General features: G+C 42.3%; 1 protein-coding gene across 2 annotated transcripts; it reads right to left on the reverse strand.

Moving 5' to 3' along the window:
- Positions 1-1,262: 1,262 nt before the first annotated feature.
- LOC109870066 (protein mono-ADP-ribosyltransferase PARP9) lies at positions 1,263-20,882 on the reverse strand. Of its 2 annotated transcripts, none has more exons than XM_020460387.2 (8): positions 20,699-20,860; positions 10,628-11,560; positions 9,200-9,433; positions 8,764-8,982; positions 8,398-8,503; positions 7,811-8,289; positions 7,547-7,706; positions 1,263-2,627 (listed from the first exon to the last, which is right to left on the reverse strand). In XM_020460387.2, the coding sequence occupies exons 2-8, from the start codon at positions 11,519-11,521 to the stop codon at positions 2,347-2,349; spliced, it is 2,373 nt and encodes a 790-aa protein (XP_020315976.1). In that variant the 5' UTR covers positions 11,522-11,560; positions 20,699-20,860; the 3' UTR covers positions 1,263-2,346. The 2 variants fall into 2 exon arrangements, with proteins under 2 accessions (XP_020315976.1, XP_020315977.1); XM_020460388.2 differs by having other exon boundaries at positions 1,407-2,627; positions 8,428-8,503; positions 20,699-20,882.
- Between the last annotated feature and the right edge of the window lie 1,231 nt (positions 20,883-22,113).

Genomic DNA, 22,113 nt, shown 5'->3' on the forward strand with positions numbered 1-22,113 from the left:
GGGAGTGTGGCATAGTCAGGTTGGAGACCTGAGCCCACTCCCTGTGCTTACCGTGGCGATCATGGGACTGGTCAGGCCCCGGGCTATGGGGGGAAATTGGAGGTGAGCAAAGGAAGCGAAGCCGAGACTGTGAAGGAGATGATGGGGAGATTGGAGGAGAGAATCGCCCTTCACTCCGGAGCGGCCAGAGTCGCCCTTCACTCCGGAGCGGCCAGAGTCGCCCTTCACTCCGGAGCGGCCAGAGTCGCCCTTCACTCCGGAGCGGCCAGAGTCGCAGCCCCACAGTCCAGAGGCGCCCCTCAGTCGGCGGTGAGGGTCCCAGCTCTAGAGGCATCACCTAAGTGGGCTGAGCCAAAGGTGGAGCGGGGTCCACGTCTCTCACTGGAGCCTCCACCGCTGAGTAATGCCCACCCAGACCCTCACCTATAGGTTCAGAGTCCGCACCTTTGGGGGGGGGGGGGGGGGGGGGGTACTGTCACGCCCTGACTGTAGATTGCTTTGTATGTTTCTATTTTTGTTTGGTCAGGGTGTGATTTGGGTCTTGACCTGACTGCTCTTCACGGATTAATCCCAGTTTCAACTGTACCGGGCAGAAGTCAGACTGTTATGGCGTTGAGTGGGCGAGCTGTTTGCTGATGTCAACGTTGTGAACAGAGTGCCCCATGATGGTTATGGTATGGGCAGGCATAAGCTACGGAAAACAAACACAATTGCATTTTATAGATGACACTTTGAATGCAGAGATACCGTGGCGAGATCCTTAGGCCCACTGTCGTGCCATTCATCCGCCACAATGTTTCAGCATGATAATGCAAGCCCCCATTCCTGGAATGTGAAAATGTCCCAGTTGTCACCCATTGATAATGTTAGGGATGCTCTGGATCGACAGGTAGGTCAGCGTGTTCCAGTTCCCACCAATATCCGGCAACTTCGCACAGCCATTGAAGAGGAGTGGGACAACATTCCAGAAACAACAGCCTGATCAACTCTGAGAAGATGTTGCGTGGCATGAGGCAAATGGTGGTCACACCAGATACCGACTGGTTTTCCAATCCATGCCTTTTTTAATGCATCTGTGACCAACAGATGCATATGTATTCCCAGTCATGTGAAATCCATAGATAAAGGCCTATTGAATGCATTTCAATTTACTGATTTCCTTATGATCTGTAACTCCGTAAGATCTTTGAAATTGTTGCATATTGCGTCGATATTTTTGTTTAGTGTACATTCCATAACAAGTGAAATCAAAGGGAGTCTGGTTAAAACTCAAATCATATTTTAATTGATGTACTAGGTGAAAGTACAGTATCAGTATGTAAACAGTTACAATACATTTCATTGTTTAATGCAATGTCCTTCCAAGTTGCTCACTGCCATAACCTTTTTACATAAATCTAATAAAATAGCTTAATGCCTTGTTCATTGATGGCTAGTAATTGAGTTCTGTTTATGTAACAGTATCAGTGTAATAAAAGTGAATTACTCTACCAAAGCATTTTGCTATACTTTTACATAATGCTATCACAATACACACTCATTACAAAACAAAGGATTGTCAGTATTATCAATAAAAATGACATACAACCCATTGCTGAAATAACATTTATTCAAACTGCATTCATTTTGTTGGTTATAAAGTGAAACCATAATTCTTTGACACTGAAGCAGAAAATGAAACAAAACCATAACCAATTAAAACTATATAAAATGTGAAGCAAACATGTCTGAATTCAATTTCCCTCCACCCAGACCAAGCCTCTATAATAAATCTGTCCTGCAGCGTGTGCCGTCCTTCGGTCTGACATGCGTGTTTGGAAACATGCGAGTGCAAGACCAAGTCAAGCTTCAGCGGTTGATTAAGATGGCGGGAAGGATGATTTGTATGGATCAAGAATCAGCCACCAACCTATACACAACTAAAACGTGAAAGCATTTTACAGCACAGTACACATCCCCTTCACTCAAAACTCAGTCGCAGCAGCAGCCGGACAAGGGGAAAGAGACTTCTTCAAAAGAAAATCAAAACAGATAGATATGGGGACTCTTACTCCAACAGTCATTAGGCTGTATAAGTGTCCGTTGGTCCCTCGAGTCTTCAGCATATTGCACTTTCATTTTAAATGTGTAGCTATAGCACTTTGAATGAATTATATTGTGTCATTTCTCGGTTTTCATGTACAGTCTTCAGCACATGACCAAATTAATTTCCCCGATGGGATAATAAAGTGGATCTAAATGCAGTTTTCCCTGCATAGTCTACAGTAGGGCACAAATGAAAGATAAATATGGTTATTTTAAAACAAAATGACTTTCATATTACTATTTTTTCACCCATTAGCAACTTCATTCATTTTTGCAGATGACCAGATATTCAGGTAGGGCCTGGTGACCATTGAAGATGACATAGGTGTCCACACCCCCTTTCACACTGTCATAAAGAGTGATGGGGTCTCCACTGGGCATCACCGGTGGCACAATAAGATCTGGTGAGCCATGTGTGGACTTCCCTGTCAGCACTTGCGCCTCAACGAAGTACAGGTATGCCTCGTCTGCCAAGCCTTTCCACTGCTTCTTTGCCCCATCCACGCTGCCACTGAAGTAGATCCCCTCTCCATAGACTGGCACTACGGATGAAAGTAACACAATAATGAAATTAAAGATGCACTATCCAGAAATCGCTCCATTTCCTGGTTGCTCAAATTTGAATAGTTGGCCTAATTTCAGTTTGTGACAAAACAAGCAAGTATAGTGTAGAGAATCATTGTAACATCTAAACACACTGAAATATATTCTCCACAACCAAAAATATTGTATTTTCAGCTGTTCAAAGCTGGTATTCAAAACCTAAACTTAAGAACAGGAAGCACAGAAATAGAACAGATCTACACTTCTTAGACTTGCTTTCAATGAGTGACAGATCTATAAAACACATTTTTATGTGAATTTGGTTGGGTCTAGAATATTCAAAAGGTGGAAACTTTGTGGGAATTACCATGTTAAATGGAGATGTTTTTTTTACATTGGATATAAACTCAGCAAAAAAGAAACATCCTCACACTGTCAACTGCTTTTGTCTTCAGCATATTTAACGAGTAAATATTTGTATGAACATAAAAATCAACAGACATACTGAACAAGTACCACAGACACGTGACTGACAGAAATTGAATAATGTGTCCCTGAACAAAGGGTGTGTGGCCACAAGCTGCCACAAGCTGCATTAAGTACTGTGGTGCATCTCCTCCTCATGGACTGCACCAGTTGTCAGTTCTTGCTGTGAGATGTTACCCCACTCTTCCACCAAGGCACCTGCAAGTTCCCGGACATTTCTGGGGGGGAATGGCCCTATCCCTCACCCTCCAATCCAACATGTCCCAGACGTGCTCAATGGGATTGAGATCCGGGCTCTTCGCTGGCCATGGCAGAACACTGACATTCCTGTCTTGCAGGAAATCACGCATAGAACGAGCAGCATGGCTGGTGGCATTGTCATGCTGGAGGGTCATGTCAGGATGAGCCTGCAGGAAGGGTACCACATGAGGGAGGAAGAGGTCTTCCCTGTAACGCACAGCATTGAGTTTGCCTGGAATGACAACAAGCTCAGTCCGATGATGCTGTGACACACCGCCCCAGAACCTGACGGACACTCCACCTCCAAATCGATCCCGCTCCAGAGTACAGGCCTCTGTGTAACACTCATTCCTTCAACGATAAACGAGAATCCGACCATCACCCCTGGTAAGATAAAACCGTGACTCGTCGTCAAAGAGCACTTTTGCCAGTCTTGTCTGGTCCAGCGACGGTGGGTTTGTGCCCATAGGCAACATTGTTGCCGGTGATGTCTGGTGAGGACCTGCCTTACAACAGGCCTACAATCCCTAAGTCCAGCCTCTCTCAGCCTATTGCAGACAATCTGAGCACTGATGGAGGGATAGTGCGTTCCTGGTGTAACTCGGGCAGTTGTTGCCATCCTGTACCTGTCCTGCAGGTGTGATGTTCGGATGTACCGATCCTGTGCAGGTGTTACACGTGGGCTGCCACTGCGAGGACGATCAGCTGTCTGCCCTGTAGCGCTGTCTTAGGCATCTCATAGAACGGACAATGCAATTTATTGCCTTGGCCACATCTGCAGTCCTCATGCCTCCTTGAAGCATGCCTAAGGCACTTTCACACAGATGAGCAGGGACCCTGGGCATCTTTCTTTTGGTGTTTTTCAGTCAGTAAAAAGGGCCCCTTTAGTGTCCTCCGTTTTCAGAACTGTGACCTTAATTGCCTACCGTCTATAAGCTGTTAGTGTCTTAACAACCGTTCCACAGGTGCATGTTCATTAATTGTTTATGGTTCATTGAACAAGCATGGGAAACAGTGTTTAAACCCTTTACAATGAAGATCTGTGAAGTTTAGATTTTTACGAATTATCTTTGAAAGACAGGGTCCTGGAAAATGTCAGTTTCTTTTTTTGTTGAGTTTATTTACCATATGGAGACAGAAACAAACATTTGACCTTATCGTAAGTAGACAATTGCAAATGATTAAATCCTTCCAATAGAAAAAAAACTAAAAACAATTGAGTTACAAATTGAACTTTAATTCATTGAGTTTACTCTTCACATGGGATGATTTCCCTGAACAAAATAAATAAATATTGAATGATCCCCAATGCTCAATTACATCTCCCAAAAATGTTTTCAACATACATCTGTAAAATGATAGGCTAGAAACTAAAGCTTTGGTTGTCTTCCTCTCAGGCTTCAATGTCTTCTCCTTGGACCTCCTCAATGTCCACCTTTTGAACATCAGATTCTGTGGCCGCAACTTCACTGTCACTTTCCAACCTTGTTGAGGATGGCTCGTTGTCAGGCTCAAAAAGCCTCAAATTTGCCCGGATAGCCACCAATTTTTCAACCCTTGTATTGGTCAACCTGTTGCATGCTTTGGTGTGTGTTCCAAAACAAGAACCAGTTGCGCTCTGAGGCGACTGATGTTGGTGGGTTTTGGAGGATGATGGAGGCAAAAGGGGAAAGAGCCTCAGATCCACAAAGGTCCTTCCACCAGGTGGCTGATGAGATCCGTTGGCACAACTAGCATATTGCATCTCCATCCCAAAGTCCTTGCTTGGAAGTGTACTTCACCAGACTGCCAAGAAACTTGCCCTCATCCAGGCCAAGGTGGCGAGACACAGTAGTGATGACACCATAGGCCTTGTTGATCTCTGCACCAGACAGGATGCTCTTGCCAGGATACTTGGAGTCCAACATGTATGCTGCGGCATCTATGGGCATCAGGCTCAAGTCTTCACACTTTTTGATGTATTTCAGAACAGCAGTTTCCTCTGCTTGGAGCAACAGTGAAGTGGGCAGGGCAGTACGGATTTATCTTACATCTGCAAGCAGAGTCTGAACATCAGACAGGATGGCATTGTCTCCCTCAAGCCGTGCAATGGCTTGTACTGCTATAGGTTTCAGGAGTTTCAGGCTGCTTACCACTCTCTCCCAAAATACATCATCCAGGAGGATCCTCTTGATGGGGCTGTCCATATCGGCAGACTGTGATATGGCCATTTCTTGGAAAGACTCCTTCCCCTCCAGGAGACTGTCAAACATGATTACAACACCACCCCAACGTGTGTTGCTGGGCAGCATCAATGTGGTTGGCTCTCTTGTAGAGTGTATCCATTGTTTTCAGTGTCATGATATCCTTGAGGAGCAGATTCAATGCATGAGCAGCAAAGTCAATGGGTGTGATGGGAGGGTAGGACACCACTTTAGACCAAGCAGTCTTCATGTTCGCAGCATTGTCTGTCAACAGTTCAAATGCCTTCTGTGGTCCAAGGTCATTGATGACTGCCTTCAGCTCATCTGCAATGTAGAGACCGGTACATCTTGCCCCTTGTGTCTGTGCTCTTGTAGAATACTGGTTGAGGGGTGGAAATGTAGTTAATTATTCCTTGACCACGAACATTCGACCACCCATCAGAGATGACTGCAATACAGTCTGCTTTCTCTATGATTTGCTTGACCTTCACTTGAACTCTGCAAACAGTAAATTAGTAGATTAAGCATCTGGTTGGAGGGGTGTATGCTGGGCAAAGAAAATTCAGAAATATCTTCCAATACACATTGCCTGTGAGCAGAGGTGAACCAGTTGCATACACAGCTTAAGCAAGACATTCATCAGCATTTCTTTGACTACATTCCTCCATTGAGTCAAAAAACCTTCTGATTCCAGGAGGACCATGAGCTGTTGCTATCGATAAGGTGTCATTCATCATTTTCACCTCAAATAGAAGTATAGGGACTTTTGTCAGAGGTTGCTTGCTGTGAGCACTGAGGGAACTTTATGCACTTGGCCAGATGATTCTGCATCTTTGTTGCATTCTTCATATATGATTTGACACAGTATTTGCAAATGTACACAGCTTCTCCTTCTACATTTACTGCAGTGAAAGGTCTCCACACATCAGATGGTGCCCGTGCAATTTTCCTGTAGAGATAAGCAGGGGCAAAAATGAGTACAAAAAAAACATACAATTCCATGTACAGATAAATTGTTAAGCAGTTAGATTAAACTCCTCTTTTGTAAGATATACGTTTTAAAATGATGCATGTATGGAAACAGGTGAATTCACACTCCTCAGCAGGCTCAAATAAGCTAAAACCCACATGGTAGCAAATACCAACTAGCAGAAATTGTTAACAAGTTAGAAATGATTTAAACACACTTTGTTGTAGGCTACTATTTACTAGTTAACAAAAAATCATATGTAATATAAAATATATTCACCCCACCCAGTATTTTAATCAAGACTTACCAGAAAGCATGTAGTCCTTGGCTCAGACAGTGTAGAAGTGTGGGCTCAATAGCATCTCATTAGTGTGCAAGATCTTGAGAATCTGCACATGTGATGGAAGAATGCACTGTGCATGCAGAGGGTAAGCAAAATTCCCCAAAATCCCAGGCTTAAGTTCCCATGAAAAATGTCATGAAAAATTCCGGAAAGTTTCCGACCCTTTGCAACCCTAGTTGGGTCACCCAGAAGGTTACATATTGCAGTAATATATTAAATTAATTGCTTCACAACAATTATTTCAGAGATATTCTTCAAACACAGTGCTGGTTCCATAAAAATAGAACACAAAGAATGTCATTAGAATGAATAGAATTTGTTTTTATTCAAGGGTTGCACCTCTGTCAATCGGTTGCCTCATGCAATTGTTATCAAAGTTCTACAGACGCCTCAGCCATAGTTGCGCCCAAAAGTCGAGTCGTGACCAGTCATTCTGAACAGGGGCTAGTGACTGTTTGGTCTAAATTACACTGTAGCTGCCAGGTAATACGATGACATTGCTAAAGTAGGCAAATTAGTCAGAAACAACTTTGCCATCATTATGATGTCGTCAAATTTACTTTAGACAGCAATGTTGCCTTTAGTGGGCAAAGTTCATCAGCTCCAATTGAGAATGCATTAAGCAGAATATGCAGTTGGGCAGTTGCAATATTGTGACGCAATGTACATCTCATGAATAGGTGGCTTCTCTCTTACCTTCAGGTGGTGCAAACTCCCTCTGGAAGCCCACTCTGGTGAGCAGATGACAATATTGCGCTGGCAGGCGCTGGTACATTCGCTGAGAGGTAGACACGTCCAACTGCTTCTTTTTAAGCTCAAAGACCTGCTTCAGGGCACGGTTCTCCACTTTCTCAACCTGTAACACATTTGCCATAACCATATGTGATTGGTTATCAAGCAGTTAATATCACAGATTGCACCTTTAATGTTAAATCTGTTGTTTCTTGTGTGGACACTCACCCTGACAATATTAAGCCCGGAAAAATACCGCTGTCTTTGTCTATAGTCAGAACTGCTCTCGTCGACAGGCTTCCTTGCAGAACTAGTGGAAGTGTTCAGGCCCATGTCAGTCTCCTCTTCTTTTGCGAAATCCTCTTGGACTTTGCAGCACATGGCTTCCACCTCGAATACAGCAGCTGTGACATCTCTAAAAGCACCATGGATGTTCACGCCGGCACAACAATCTTTGAAGAACATCTCAATGGAAACTTTGAACTTGGTCTGAAAGGTCAGCAGCTTTCCAAACTCATGTTCACCAAAGTGCTGGATGAAATTGTTGCGAATGGTGAAGAAATTCTTGGAGACAGGGTAGAAAACAGAACACAACCAGGACCTGGCCTCTCTCAATGTCTCATCAAAGGCACTGCTGAGCTCGATATATGGTTGTGTGCTTTCCCTTGGATCTCTGGAGTCAAAATGGCCAGTTGTGGGCTCAAATACTTGCAGAAGAGACACAAAAAGTTATAAACTCATCCAAAATACTGCATGCATAGTGCAAAAACCGTTGTATCAAGAGTTCTGTTAACACACAAATGATAATAACATACCACTTCTACTTCTTTTGACTGGGATCTCACCTTGAGCGGAGGCACTGTTGAAGGAGCTAGAATATTGTGTTGCGCCTTGAAGAGATTTCAGTTTGTCTTCAAAAGCCTGTGGAAAAGAGCAGAAATATGTGATGACTGGTAACTAGGCTATATCAACTCTGGTGTCCATAAGAAGACAGCAAAGAAATTAAGTATTTTGGTTTAGAAATGTATCATATTCACAGCTCTTCAGTTCAAAAACGGCTAAGGCATTTAATTTCAAAAGAGTGAAATCGTCAAAGAGCTGTGGGACGATTACCAGGCCACGAAGGATTAGTATAAAAATGACTGATAATACTTTGATCGTAATAATAATAATTCTTTTACCCTATATGTCTCAGTGTCCTCTGGATATATAACATAATGGATATCCATGCTCGTGCCATTGTTTTGCTTGGCAAATGTCACTGCTGTGTCCATCATAATCTGGGCAACCTCTTGCTTGTTGAAGCCCAACACACCAGTACCAATGGCTGGGAAGGAGATTGATGACAGCTGTTTTTTTTGGGCCATGCCCAGACACTTTGAGATTATGTCACCAAGAATCTGTCATGACAAGAATACAGAAAGCTTACAAATTACTTGTCCAGTTTCTAATTCTATATGTTGTACTTATGGACTAGAGACATAGTAAAATATAGTTAGATCTTTGAAAAACTACCCTTAACATATTGCTAGGAACAGTAAGGTAGGATAACAATTGTTTGATATCAACAGTACATTTTAGTGTAGTTGAATACCTTAAAGCCTTATTTGTATTTACCTTTTGAGACACAATACTTCGGTATTGATTTTTGGAAGGACATATCGTGTGATACACATAAGTGCATAACAGGTTGTGTCCTTTGGTCTCTATAACGTCGCCATTACTTTTGGAGTTGCCGTTTCTAGATATCTCCTTCTGGATGCCTTTTCCAGCCTCTTGACAAATTGCTTTGGATATTGCCCCGGATGACAAATTAAGCTCGCCAGAAATTGTGTTCACAATGGCGCCCGTCTGTCAATAGAAGATGAGCAAGCTAGAATATCAGTTCATCACAGTTAAGCTTTTCATAGGTTTGAAAATATACACTACCGTTCAAAAGTTTAGGGTCACTTAGAAATGTCCTTGTTTTTGAAAGAGAAGCTCATTTTTTTGTCCATTAAAATATCAAAATTGATCAGAAATACAGTGTAGACATTAACAATGTCGTAAATGACTGGAAATGGCAGATTTTTAATTTAATATCTACATAGGCGTACAGAGGTCCATTATCAACAAACATCACTCCTGTGTTCCAATGGCACGTTGTGTTAGCTAATCCAAGTTCATCATTTAAAAAAGGCTAATTGATCATTAGAAAACACTTTTGCAATTATGTTAGCACAGCTGAAAACTGTTCTGATTAAATAAGCAATAAAACGGGCCTTCTTTAGTTGACTAGTTGAGTATCTGGAGCATCAGCATTTGTGGGTTAGATTACAGGCTCAAAATTGCCAGAAACAAAGACCTTCCTTCTGAAACTCGTCAGTCTATTCTTGTTCTAAGAAATGAAGGCTATTCCATGCGAGAAGTTGTCAAGAAACTGAAGATCTTGTACAACGCTGTGTACTTCTCCCTTCACAGTACAGTGCAAACTGTCTCTAACCAGAATAGAAAGAGGAGTGCGAGGCCCCGGTGCACAACTGAGCAAGAGGACAAGTAAATTAGTGTCCAGTTTGAAAAACAGATGCCTCACAAGTCCTCAACTGGCAGCTTCATTAAATAGTACCCTCAAAACACCAGTCTCAACGTCAACAGTGAAGAGGCGACTCCGGGATGCTGGCCTTCTAGGTAGAGTTGCAAAGAAAAAGCCATATCTCAGACTGGCCAATGAAAAGATTAAGATGAGCAAAAGGTCACTGGACAGAGGAACTGCCGAGATCTTCACGAGATCTTCAGTTTCTTGGCAATTTCTGGCAGGGAATAGATATATCTGCCGTTTCCAGCTACAATAGTCATTCACACCATTAACAATGTCTACACTGTATTTCTGATCAATTTTATGTTATTTTTGTTTTCTTTCAAAAACAAGGAAACGTCTTACTGATCATAAAACTTTAAAAAATGGTAGTGTATGTTCCAAATGCTGAAAAGGAGCCAAATATCCACACACATTCCTCCATCAAATCATGTCTACTATTCAATTCTGATTACTTATAATTATTTTACCTGCTGCTTCTGAATGTGTCCTTTCTTGAGATTCAGAGTGACATTGTTGATTTTCATTGAAGTTAAGCCTTTTCCGTGACTCACAATTTCACTGTATGAAACTTTAGGTGGCAGCCACTGAGCCGCCGCTGTTTGACTGTGTGAAACCGATGACCCCAGTACTTCATGGCATGCTCTCTCCATTTCCCTGACCGATGGGTCATCGTGATTGACCAGGCGAACCTCTAAAGGAGCTCCGTTGTAATTGTGATCATGGTAGTATTTCAGGGTTTTAACAATGACGTCTGCACAGAGTGGCAGGGGAAAGTTGAACAGGCCAGAACTTATGGCAGGAATGGCGACAGACTTCAGATGATTTTTTATCGTTATATCCAGAACGTTTTTAATTGCCGCTCTGAGTTTTGGTGTGGCATTATCAACATCATATTTTTTGCAGTTGTATGGTAGGCTTGGACCAACGGCATGAATGATCTTCTTGTATGGAAGGTTTCCAGGTTGGGCAACGATGGCATCTCCCGTTAACAACTTTCCGTTGGCCTTTGTGTACCGGTCACTCTCTCGCTGGATATCTGGGCCACCGGCATCGCTAAGCGCCTTGGCGAGACCTCCCCCATGACTGAGGTGTTCATTGGCCGCGTTGACCACAGCCTCTACGCCACGGTGAGTGGTAAGGTCGTCCCTCCATACAGACACCCTGAGGCCCTTGGACAGCAGGGTAGAAAACCTCATCTCAGGCTTCATGGACTGTCCTGCACCTGCACTGGCAACATCCACACCATGGAGCACGGCAGTGCATCCAAACTTGCTTTGCAGGGCGTAAGTCAGAGCTGGTGCACATTGGCCCAGGATGCTCACTATCTCCTCCTCCAGAGGGAAATTATCTGAATTGGCCATGGCTCACACAATACAGGGTATCCAATGTTGTTCTGAGGACTGAGGAAAACATTTGAGCGTAAGAGGTCATATGCAATCAAGGCATACATTACACAAGTCAAATGAGCATCTTATGAACATGACAACCTTTCATTCAGGTTGTTTTTTTTGTAATAGTCTACATTATGTAATTCCGATTAGATTTTTTTAATGCACATGGCCTAGCTTACATTACCAACAAACTATCAAGGTGCATGTTGTTCTAATAACTAAATATGATTGTATCACCTATTCATTTGATCATTATGAAAACAACACTTTATTCACATCAGAGGAACTCTATAGGCTGGGACATCAGATCAAGCTGTTTTGCTGGGACATCAGATCAAGCTGTTTTGCTGGGACATCAGATCAAGCTGTTTTGCTGGGACAGCAGATCAAGCTGTTTTGCTGGGACAACACTGACCTTGAGGACTAGGCTATAATCAAAACTGAAAGTAAACTTACTTGACTGATCTGGATAAATAAGTACATTTTAAAAAATGAAGACAATAGTCAATAATATCTCACAAGCTCAACAATGAATTTAATATTACATTCGAGCATAAATATAGCAGGGTGTAAATTAGGGTTGAATGGCAGGAACCCGATTACCGAGATTTACCGCACAAAACCACTCTATTTTCCCAGGATAAATAATTGCAAGAAAATGGTAAATGATTTCTATGAACAGCATGGCATGAAATGGAACTGTTAAATGATATGCGATGTTTTAACATGGCTTCTCTACTGCCTCTGCATGATTAAATCAATGCTCAAGGTGGGGACATGGTAACGGTTTTTGTTTGTGACAGGTAGGCCTACATTTGCTGCAGCATAGCCTATGCTACAGTGATATAAAGACTGAATGCGCGTCTAATTTACCCATCTGAATCTGGCTTTCGGGGGGGGGGGGGGGGGGGGGGGTAAAGATGTGCATTTACTTATTGCAGTTGCAGAGTAAAAAAAAAAACAGCCTAGCGGTTGAATATCGTTGCTTTAAAAATCAGTGCGCGCGTGAGCACTCTTTCTATCAACTCCATTCAAATTGCATCAAAAATAGATCATGTTTAAGGTATATCCATGTCCTAGCCTACCTCTTTCAGGTAATGCATTCAATGTAGTGTCGGCCATATATTTAGCTAATTAATGATGGGTTATAGTTACTAAGCTTCTAACTTTAAACCTCAGTCTCTTGCGCAAAATGCAAGTACATGAGCTCTGCTGGCCTCAACAACAACAAGAACACTCCTTAGCTCTTGGAGATCTATGCAGGAAAAGCATTTGTTATACCAATACACTATTGGAAGACTATGTTTGCTGAATGTTAGATACAGCAGCCGATAGAACTCACGGGTGGATTGAAAGAAGAGCGAACGCGTGATTTATTCAGATCTGTAACCATTAAAGCGTCGCCTTCTGCATCTAATTCTAGTCCTATATTATTCAAGGATGTCATTAGAAAGACGAAGATAAAGACAACTAAACCCGTTTCATTTCTGTTGAAAGCGAATAAGGAATGAAGCAACAGTGAGAGAAAGAGTCAGCCTACTAATTATACAAAAAGGCCACATTATATTTTAAAATCAAATTTGCTAGCCTATACTTGCAACTTTGTAGGCTGCAACAGAATGGTGGTTTGAACTGTGTGTGTAATTCCAATACAATAACACTGTTCACACTCAAATTAGCCTACTGGAGCTAGTTTCACTTAATTACTCGAGACAGCATATACAGTGCATTCGGAAATAAAGTATTTAGACCACTTGACTATTTTCACATTTGTATGTTACAGCCGTATTCTAAAATGGATTAAAGGAATAAGACCTCCCCCCAATCTACACACAATCCCCCATAATGACAAAACCTCTTTTTGCTTTTAGAAATGTTTGCAAAAAAACATTTGGGGTGTTCCTCCCATTCTTCTCTACAGATCCTCACAAGCTGTGTCAGGTTGGATGGGGTGTGTCGCTGCGCAGCTAATCGCAGGTTTATCTAGAGATGTTAGATCAGGTTCAAGTCTGGGCTCTGGCTGGGCCACTCAAGGACATTCAGAGACTTGTCCTGAAGCCACTTCTGTGTTGTCTTGGCTTTGTGCTTAGGGTCATTGTCCTGTTGGAAGGTGAACCTTTGCCCCAGTCTGAGGTCCTGAGTGCTCTGGAGCAGGTTTTCAGCAAGGATCTCTGTACTTCGCTCCATTCAATCTTTCTCTTGATCCTGAGTAGTCTCCCAGTCCCTGCCGCTGAAAAAAAAAATACCCACAGCATGATGCTGCCACAACCATACTTCACCGTAAGGATGGTGCCAGGTTTCCTCCAGATGTGATACTTGGCATTTCATCAGACCAGAGAATATTGTTTCCTCATGGTCTGAGAGTCTTTACGTGCCTTTTGGCAAACACCAAGCAGGCTGTCATGTGCATTTTACTGAGGAGTGGCTTCCGTCTAGCCATTCTACCATAAAGGGCTGATTGGTGGAGTGCTGCAGAGATGATTGTTCCACCTGCACAGAGGAACTCTGAAGCTCTGTCAGTGACCATCGGGTTCTTGGTCACCTCCCTGACCAAGGCCATTCTCCCCCATTTGCGCAGTTTAGCCAGGCAGCCAGCCTAGGAAGTGTCTTGGTGGTTCCAAACTTCTTCCATTTAAGAATGATGGAGGCCACTGTGTTCTTGGGGACCTTCAATACTGAAGAAATGTTTTGTTACCCTTCCCCAGATCTGTGCCTCGACACAATCCTGTCTTGGAGCTCTACGGAGAATTCCTTCGACCTCGTGGCTTGGTTTTTCCTCTGACCATGCACTGTCAACTGTGGGACCTTACATAGACAGGTGTGTGCCTTGCCAAATCATGTCCAATCAACATAATTTTCCACAGGTGGACTCCAATCAAGTCGTAGAAACAGGATGCACCGGAGCTCAATTTCGAGTCTCACAAGTTCAGGCCCTTTGCTGTAAGTAATGTATTTCAGTTTTTTTAATGGGCTATTGTGTGTAGATTGATTGGGGGAAAAACATTTGATCCATTTCAGAATAAGGCCGTAAAGTAACAAAATGTGGAAAAAGTCAAGGAGTCGATACATTCTGAAGGCACTGTACACTACCAGTTTATAGCTGCTGGTGCAATAAGTAGGGGGGATATAATGTCTCCAGTTGTATCCATTAGCTACGGACTGTTCCAACTTTTGAAGCAGAGTAGGTCGAACTAGACATTTGAGTATTTCAGACAGATTATATTTGTTTACAGACAGATTATTTCACTTATTCACTGTATCACAATTCCAGTGGGTCAGAAGTTTACATACACCAAGTTGACTGTGCCTTTAAAACAGCTTGAAAATTCCAGAACATTATGTCATGGCTTTAGAAGCTTTTGATAGGCTAATTGACATCATTTGAGTCAATTGGAGGTGTACCTGTGGATATATTTCAAGGCCTACCTTCAAACTCAGTGCCTCTTTGCTTGACATCATGTGAAAATTAAAAGAAATCAGCAAAGACCTCCAAAACAAATTGTAGACCTCCACAAATCTGGTTCATCCTTGGGAGCAATTTCCAAATGCCTGGGGGTACCATGTTCATCTGTTCAAACAACAGTACGCAAGTATAAACACATCGGGATCACGCAGCCGTCATACCGCTCAGGAAGGAGACGCGTTCTGTCTCCTAGAGATGACTTTAGTGCAAAAAGTGCAAATCAATCCCAAAACAACAGCAAAAGGACCTTGAAGATGCTGGAGGAAGCCGGTACAAAATGATCTATTTCCACAGTAAAATGAGTCCTATAATCGACATTACCTGAAAGGCCGCTCAGCAAGGAAGAAGCCACTGTTCCAAAACCATCATAAAAAAAAGCCAGACTGCGGTTTTCAACTGCACATGGGGACTAAGATCGTACTTTTTGGAGAAATGTCCTCTGGTCTAATGAAACAAAAATAGAACTGTTTGGCCATAATGACCATCGTTATGTTTGGAGGAAAAAGGGGGAGGGTTGCAAGCCGAAGAACACCATCCCAACTGTGAAGCCCGGTGGTGGCAGCATCATGTTGTGGGGGTGCTTTGCTGCAGGAGGGACTGGTTCCATTCACAAAATAGATGGCACCATGAGGAGGTAAATTATGTGGATATATTGAAGCAACATCAAGACATTAGTAAGTTAAAGCTTGGTCGCAAATGGGTCTTCCAAATGGACAATGACTCCAAGCATACTTCAAAAGTTGTTGCAAATGGCTTAACCTTTTTGGGATAGGGGGCAGCATTTTCACTTTTGGATGAATCGTGTGCTCAGAGTGAACTGCCTCCTACTCTGTCCCAGATACTAATATATGCATATTATTATTAGTATTGGATAGAAAACACTCTGAAGTTTCTAAAACTGTTTGAATGATGTCTGAGTATAACAGAACTCATATGGCAGGCAAAAACTGAGAAAAATCCAACCAGGAAGTGGGAGGTTCTGTAGGTTCTGAGGTTTGTAGTTTTTCAAAGCTTGGCCTACCAAATGCACATTGAGATATGGATGTGGTTGCACTTCCTAGGGCTTCCACTAGATGTCAACCGTCTTTAGAAACTGGTTTGAGGATTCTACTATAAAGGAGGGGCTCATAAGACCTCGGAGTCAGTGGTCTGGCAGAGAGCCTTGGTCTCATGACACACGCTCCCGACAGAGTTACTTCTCGTTCCAGAGCTTTTCTGAAGACAAAAGGAATTCTCCAGTTAGAACATTGATGTTTTATGTTAAACATCCTAACGATTGCTTAAATACATCGTTTGACATGTTTCTAAAAGGACTGTTACGGAACTTTGAGTTTGTCTGGATGAAGTGCCTGTGCCTCATGAAGATGGATTACTGGGCTGAACACGCTAACAACAAGTGGCTATGGACATAAATGATGGAACAAATCAGTTATTTATTGTCGAACTGGGATTCCTGGGAGTGCCTTCTGATGAAGATCAAAGGTAAGCTAATATTTATGGTGCTGTTTCTAACTTTGTTGATTCCAAAATGACCGATATTCCTCTGGCTGTTTTGGGTTCTGAGCGCCGTTCTCAGATTATGCTTTTTCCGTAAAGTTTTTTTGAAATCTGACACAGCGGTTGCATTAAGGAGAAGTCGTTCTTTAATTCTGTGAATAACACTAGTATCTTTTATCAATGTTTATTATGAGTATTTCTGCAAAATCACTGGATGTTTTGGAATCAAAACATTACTGCACGTAAGGCCGCAATGTAAACAGATTTTTGGATATAAATATGCACATTATTGAACAAAACATACATGTATTGTGTAACACTATGTCCTAGGAGTGTCATCTGATGAAGATCAAAGGTTAGTGATTCATTTTATCTATATTTCTGCTTTTTGTGACTCCTATCTTTGACTGGACAAATGGCTGTGTGTTTTTTAGACTTGGCGGTGATCTAACAATCATATGTTGTGCTTTAGCTGTAAAACATTGTTGAAATGGGACACGATGGGTAGATAAACATCTTGTTAATCTTTTATTTGCTGTATTGGACTTGTTAATGTGTGAAGGTTACATATTTCAAAAAAATATTTTTGAATTTCGCGCGCTGCCTTTTCTGCGGAATGTTGTCAAGCCTGCGCTAGAAAGGTTAAGGACAACAAAGTCAAGGCATTGGAGTGGCAAAGCCCTGACCTTAATCCTCTAGAAAATGTGTAGATAGAACTATATAGCTACTGAAACAGATTGTGTTATTTGACATGTATCTTTATTGACACGCAAAGACCCAAACGGCATTCCATAGAAATCCTGGTTGAGAATGAAACAACGAAACAGCACAGCAAGTAAGTGAAAGAAGGGACATACGTAAATGCCAACAAAATATTTTTTTGTTAAGTGTGGTATGTGTGTAACCTTTATTTAACTAGGCAAGTCTTAAGAACAAATTGTTATTTACAATGATGGCCCTGACTACGCTGGGCCAATTATGCGCCACCCTATGGGACTCCCAGTCACGACCGGATGCGATACAGCCTGGATTCGAACCAGGGACTGTAGCGACACCTCTTGCACTGAGATGCAGTGCCTTAGACCGCAGCATCCATGTGTGTGTGTGTGTTAACTATTTAACTGTACCAGAATGCTTAAAAGGTGGCTCTAATTATAAATATCGGTACCAGTTTTTTGGGGGGCAAGGAACATATCCGATATCAGCCTACAATGTCATATCGGTGCATCACTAATTACCGGTGTTGGTGAAACTCGTCGTTTGGTGCGACGCAGACAGGGTGGCGTGAGTGGTGAAACAGAGTCGTCTGTTCTTTTGAGTTTTGATGAGTCTTTGCTTGACAAAGTGATATTTGGATATACATTATCCTGTACAAGCTTTTGTGCCAAATACATTACATTGTTACAAGTGTTAAGCTTATGGGCATGTGGCAGCAGTGTGTTGGAGGGAGGTTCCTAGGTGTGAGAAGTGTGCAATCACAAATTGCAATAAAATAAATAATTTACCTTCCTCTGTTTGAAATCCCATGGCTCACTGTTACACAATGAATGGTCTTTTGTTTGACAAAATACATTTTTATACCCTAACACAAAACATTTTGTGAACCGCTTGTCGTGAATTACATCTCATTCAACTTTCGACTAAACAGTCGATGTAAATACACACACTAAACATGCGTTTATCCAGTCATGTTTGGTTTCATTGCAATCAACTGGCTGTGTAACACAACCAGACATGGTTCTTTTCGCGGGACGTATTGACCGAAAGAAACCGATTTGAAGACAACAAGTAATGACCTCATTGTGCACCAATTATATGAACGCTGGTTCATTGATTGACCTCCTCCCTATAGGCTGTCTCGTCGTTGTCAGTGATCAGGCCTACCACGGTTGTGTCTGCAAACTTAATGGTGTTGGAGTCGTGCTTGGCCGTGCAGTCATGAGTGAACAGGGAGTACAGGAGGGGACTGAGGACACCCCCCTGAGAGGCCCCTGTGTTGAGGAGAAGCGTGGCAGATGTTTTGTTACCTACCCTTACTACCTGGTGGCGGCCCATCAGGAAGTCCAGGATCCAGTTGCAGAGGGAGGTGTTTAGTCCCAGGGTCCTTAGCTTAGTGATGAGCTTTGAGGGCAATATGGTGTTGAACGCTGAGAATAGCATTCTCATGTAAGTGTTCCTTTTGCCCAGGTGGGAAAGGGCAGTGTGGAGTGCAATAGAGATTGCATCATCTGTGGATCTGTTTGAGCTGTATCCAAATTGGTGTGGGTCTAGGGTTTCTGGGATATGGTGGTCTGCTTCAAACATGTTGGTATTACAGACTCAGATTGGGAGAGGTTGAAAATGTCAGTGAATACATTTGCCAGTTGGTCAGCACATGCTCGAAGTAGACATCCTGGTAATCCGTCTGTCCCTGCGGCCTTGTGAATGTTGACCTGCTTAAAAGGTCTTACTCACATCGGCTGCGGAGAGCGTGATCACAGTCTTCTGGAGCAGCTGGTGCTCTCATGCATGTTTCTGTGTTATTTGCCTCGAAGCGAGCATAGAAGTAGTTTAGCTTGTCTGGTAGGCTCCTGAGAGGAGTGGTGTGAGTAGTAAATCTGTACCAGTACAGAGGGATAGGCCAACAAGTGATATGTTTCAGTAAGATTGTATTTTTAGCAATGTTTATCAACTGTACTGCAGGGATGGAACGTAAGTCGCAGAAAATGTAGGTTGTGGCGGCAGCTACAGAGATATTTGGGTGTGCGAGACTTGACATCAGAATACTTAACACAATTGTTTTCTTAACTTAAAGCATTGTTGGATAGGGGCTTGTAAGTAAGCATCCCATGTGACAAATCAAATTTGATTTGAAAAGTTACTGGGTGTGTTAAGTGGTAGTGTCCCGTCCGTTCAGGCTGTTGGCCTGAGGTAGGGAAAATAGATTTAAAATGTGGAGTAGGGCAGTGGGTTAAAAAATATATATTAATAATTTATTGAGTGTATGGTTAGATGGTAGGGTATTTGTTCATTGTATTTCATTTTATTGAGCAAAGTATACGGGACTTATACGCCAGTCTAGTAGGTGGCAGTAATGCAACATTTATTGGATGCCAAACGCCGTTAAACCATCGTAGAAGATGTTCCAAATTTACCACAGTGCCAGTTTACTTTTTATATCGTCAGAAAGTGAGCACTCAAGCGTTTCAATCGCAGGTGTGTATGCAATGCTCTGTCATGGTTGCTAAAGTTATACACTGTTCGCTCAATTTCTGTTTGTGAGAGAACAAGCACTAACTGGTGCTGCTGGGAATCATCTAAATCGCAGTGTAATATTTTCAATAAGCAAAAATATTTTGTTTTATAGTTGTTTGAAGCTGGTGGACCAAAACCGAAAGAGACTCAAGCGCGAGTCTTTGCCAAGTTACAGGAAATAAGATACAGGGGAGGGGAGATTGGTTTGGAATGCAGTTCTGTTTCAATTCACCTAGCTTCTTCACAGGGGTAAAATCCTGATAAATTCTATGGGTATGTTCGTAAATTTACTCTGGAATGTTTGAGTGCGCTCTAAGCGTTCGTAAATACATATCGCTCTCTGAGCGTTCAAAGCGCACACTGGAAGCTCTGGCCGAGGAGTAGTGTTGATCCATCATACACTAATTGACAGAACACCGAAATCTGACCATTCTTCTCGCCCTAGCATAGCCGGTTGGGCTGTTTGTTATCTAGAGCGTTGGTGATTGGTCCTGTGCTGCAGGCAATTTAATTACGTTTACTGACATGGTCATAGTCAACGGGTGTTGCCAGTTCGTAAATTCTTCAGTACTTCTGCGCTCTAGCACTTGAGAGCACTTGACTCGGAGTAGATAGCCAGAGTGAATTTACCAACGCACAATGTGAAGCAGCTTTAAACACTTTCCAAATGTCGGTCTTGTTAGACACACTTCCTCTCTGCTTACCTCATGTCAAAATAAAAATCCTGCATGTGCGCCATAAATGGACAACAAATAGCCTACTATCCATGCATCCAAAACACACTCACTCGCAAAATACAGAAACGGGCTCTCTTTAAAACGAGCTTAATCTAACAATCCGTTTCCAGATGACAATATCCCTCCCATTGTCACAACGTACTTGCTGTACTTTTACATCAATCGAACCAACCAGCAAAGTTGCAAAGAAATAGTGAAGCTGCGTAGTCTACTCACCTGATGGCAGCTAATGTTTATAGCAAAGGCAACTGACGAGTCGACTGGATATTCAAAAATATGGAATTCAATGCGTCGAGTAGTCGTCGACAAAAGCTCAAACTGAAAGAAATGATCAGTAAACTGAAATTTAAACACGCCCCCCTCTTGGAAGCGAAACATGATTAGGCTACCGTTCTCCTTAGCAGCAGGATATTATGCTGGCAACACGATCGCGGATTTGTTTTTTTCTTCAAAATAAGAGTCCCCCTGCAAAGACATGCTAAACTTTGGTAGTATCGATTTTTTTGGGCGGTCTAGGGTGACCACATGTTCCGTATTGTGCGGGATAGTCCCGAATTTTGGCCCTTTGTCCTGTGTCTCGCAATCATGTCCGCATTTTATCATCAAATTCAAACATCGTATTCCTGTCAGACATTCCAACCTGTCTCTTGCAGTCACGTTATGGACAGAAACACCATACGGATGTGGTACTGGCAGTGGCGACCTGTCATCCATCATTCAGAGCCCCACTTGTTTTGAGCCCCACATTTTTTGCAAAACAATATATATATATACATTGGGGGCTTGCCTGTTTTGATGTTATTTTGGCATTAATACTTGTCACATATCAGTTTGTTTGCAATAAATAAATAAAAAATACAATTGAGTTAATAAAGCCTAAAACAAACAGGTAGCTCCAAAATGCAGGTGTTCAACCTAGCTCAGTGCTTTCTGTGGTGGTGGTGCTGGCCAGCAGAAAATAGGAGCATTGCATCGTGATTGGCTCAGTGTTCTGTCACTCATGGGGACACTCGGTCACCCGCCCTTAGTCGACATCAAAAATGTAAGCCCTTTGTGTCCTGCCATAGACTTACATTAGAAGTGCCCTTCCAAGAAGGCTCAAGGTCATTGCCCACAGATACAATTACATCAAATCACTTTATAGCTACAGTAGCTTTGATTGGATTTTTATTTTTATTTATTTTATTTATTTTACCTTTATTTAACCAGGTAGGCAAGTTGAGAACAAGTTCTCATTTACAATTGTGACCTGGCCAAGATAAAGCAAAGCAGTTCGACAGATAAAACGACACAGAGTTACACATGGAGTAAAAACAAACATACAGTCAATAATGCAGTATAAACAAGTCTATATACAATGTGAGCAAATGAGGTGAGAAGGGAGGTAAAGGCAAAAAAGGCCATGATGGCAAAGTAAATACAATATAGCAAGTAAAATACTGGAATGGTAGTTTTGCAATGGAAGAATGTGCAAAGTAGAAATTTTAAAATTGATCATGTCAACGTCTTACTTTCAAAATCTTAGCTAGCAGTCATCATCATGAATCAAGTAGACAATATACTGCCAAATCCTTTTTAATCCTTGTCATATGAAGAGAATTTATAGATAACATGTATCGGTGCTCATCGGA

Source organism: Oncorhynchus kisutch, linkage group LG25 (genome assembly GCF_002021735.2).
Source record: "Oncorhynchus kisutch isolate 150728-3 linkage group LG25, Okis_V2, whole genome shotgun sequence".
NCBI classification, from domain to species: Eukaryota; Metazoa; Chordata; class Actinopteri; order Salmoniformes; family Salmonidae; genus Oncorhynchus; species Oncorhynchus kisutch.

Bases quoted from the DNA above. Each gene is read 5' to 3' on its own strand.
- LOC109870066 (XM_020460387.2), bottom strand. From the start codon at position 11,521: ATGGCCAATTCAGATAATTTCCCTCTGGAGGAGGAGATAGTGAGCATC. The intron at 9,434-10,627 runs GTAAAATAATTA...TTCTATTGACAG, and splicing joins GACACATTCAGAAGCAGCAG to ACGGGCGCCATTGTGAACAC. The intron at 8,290-8,397 runs GTATGTTATTAT...CTCTTCTGCAAG, and splicing joins AGTCAAAAGAAGTAGAAGTG to TATTTGAGCCCACAACTGGC.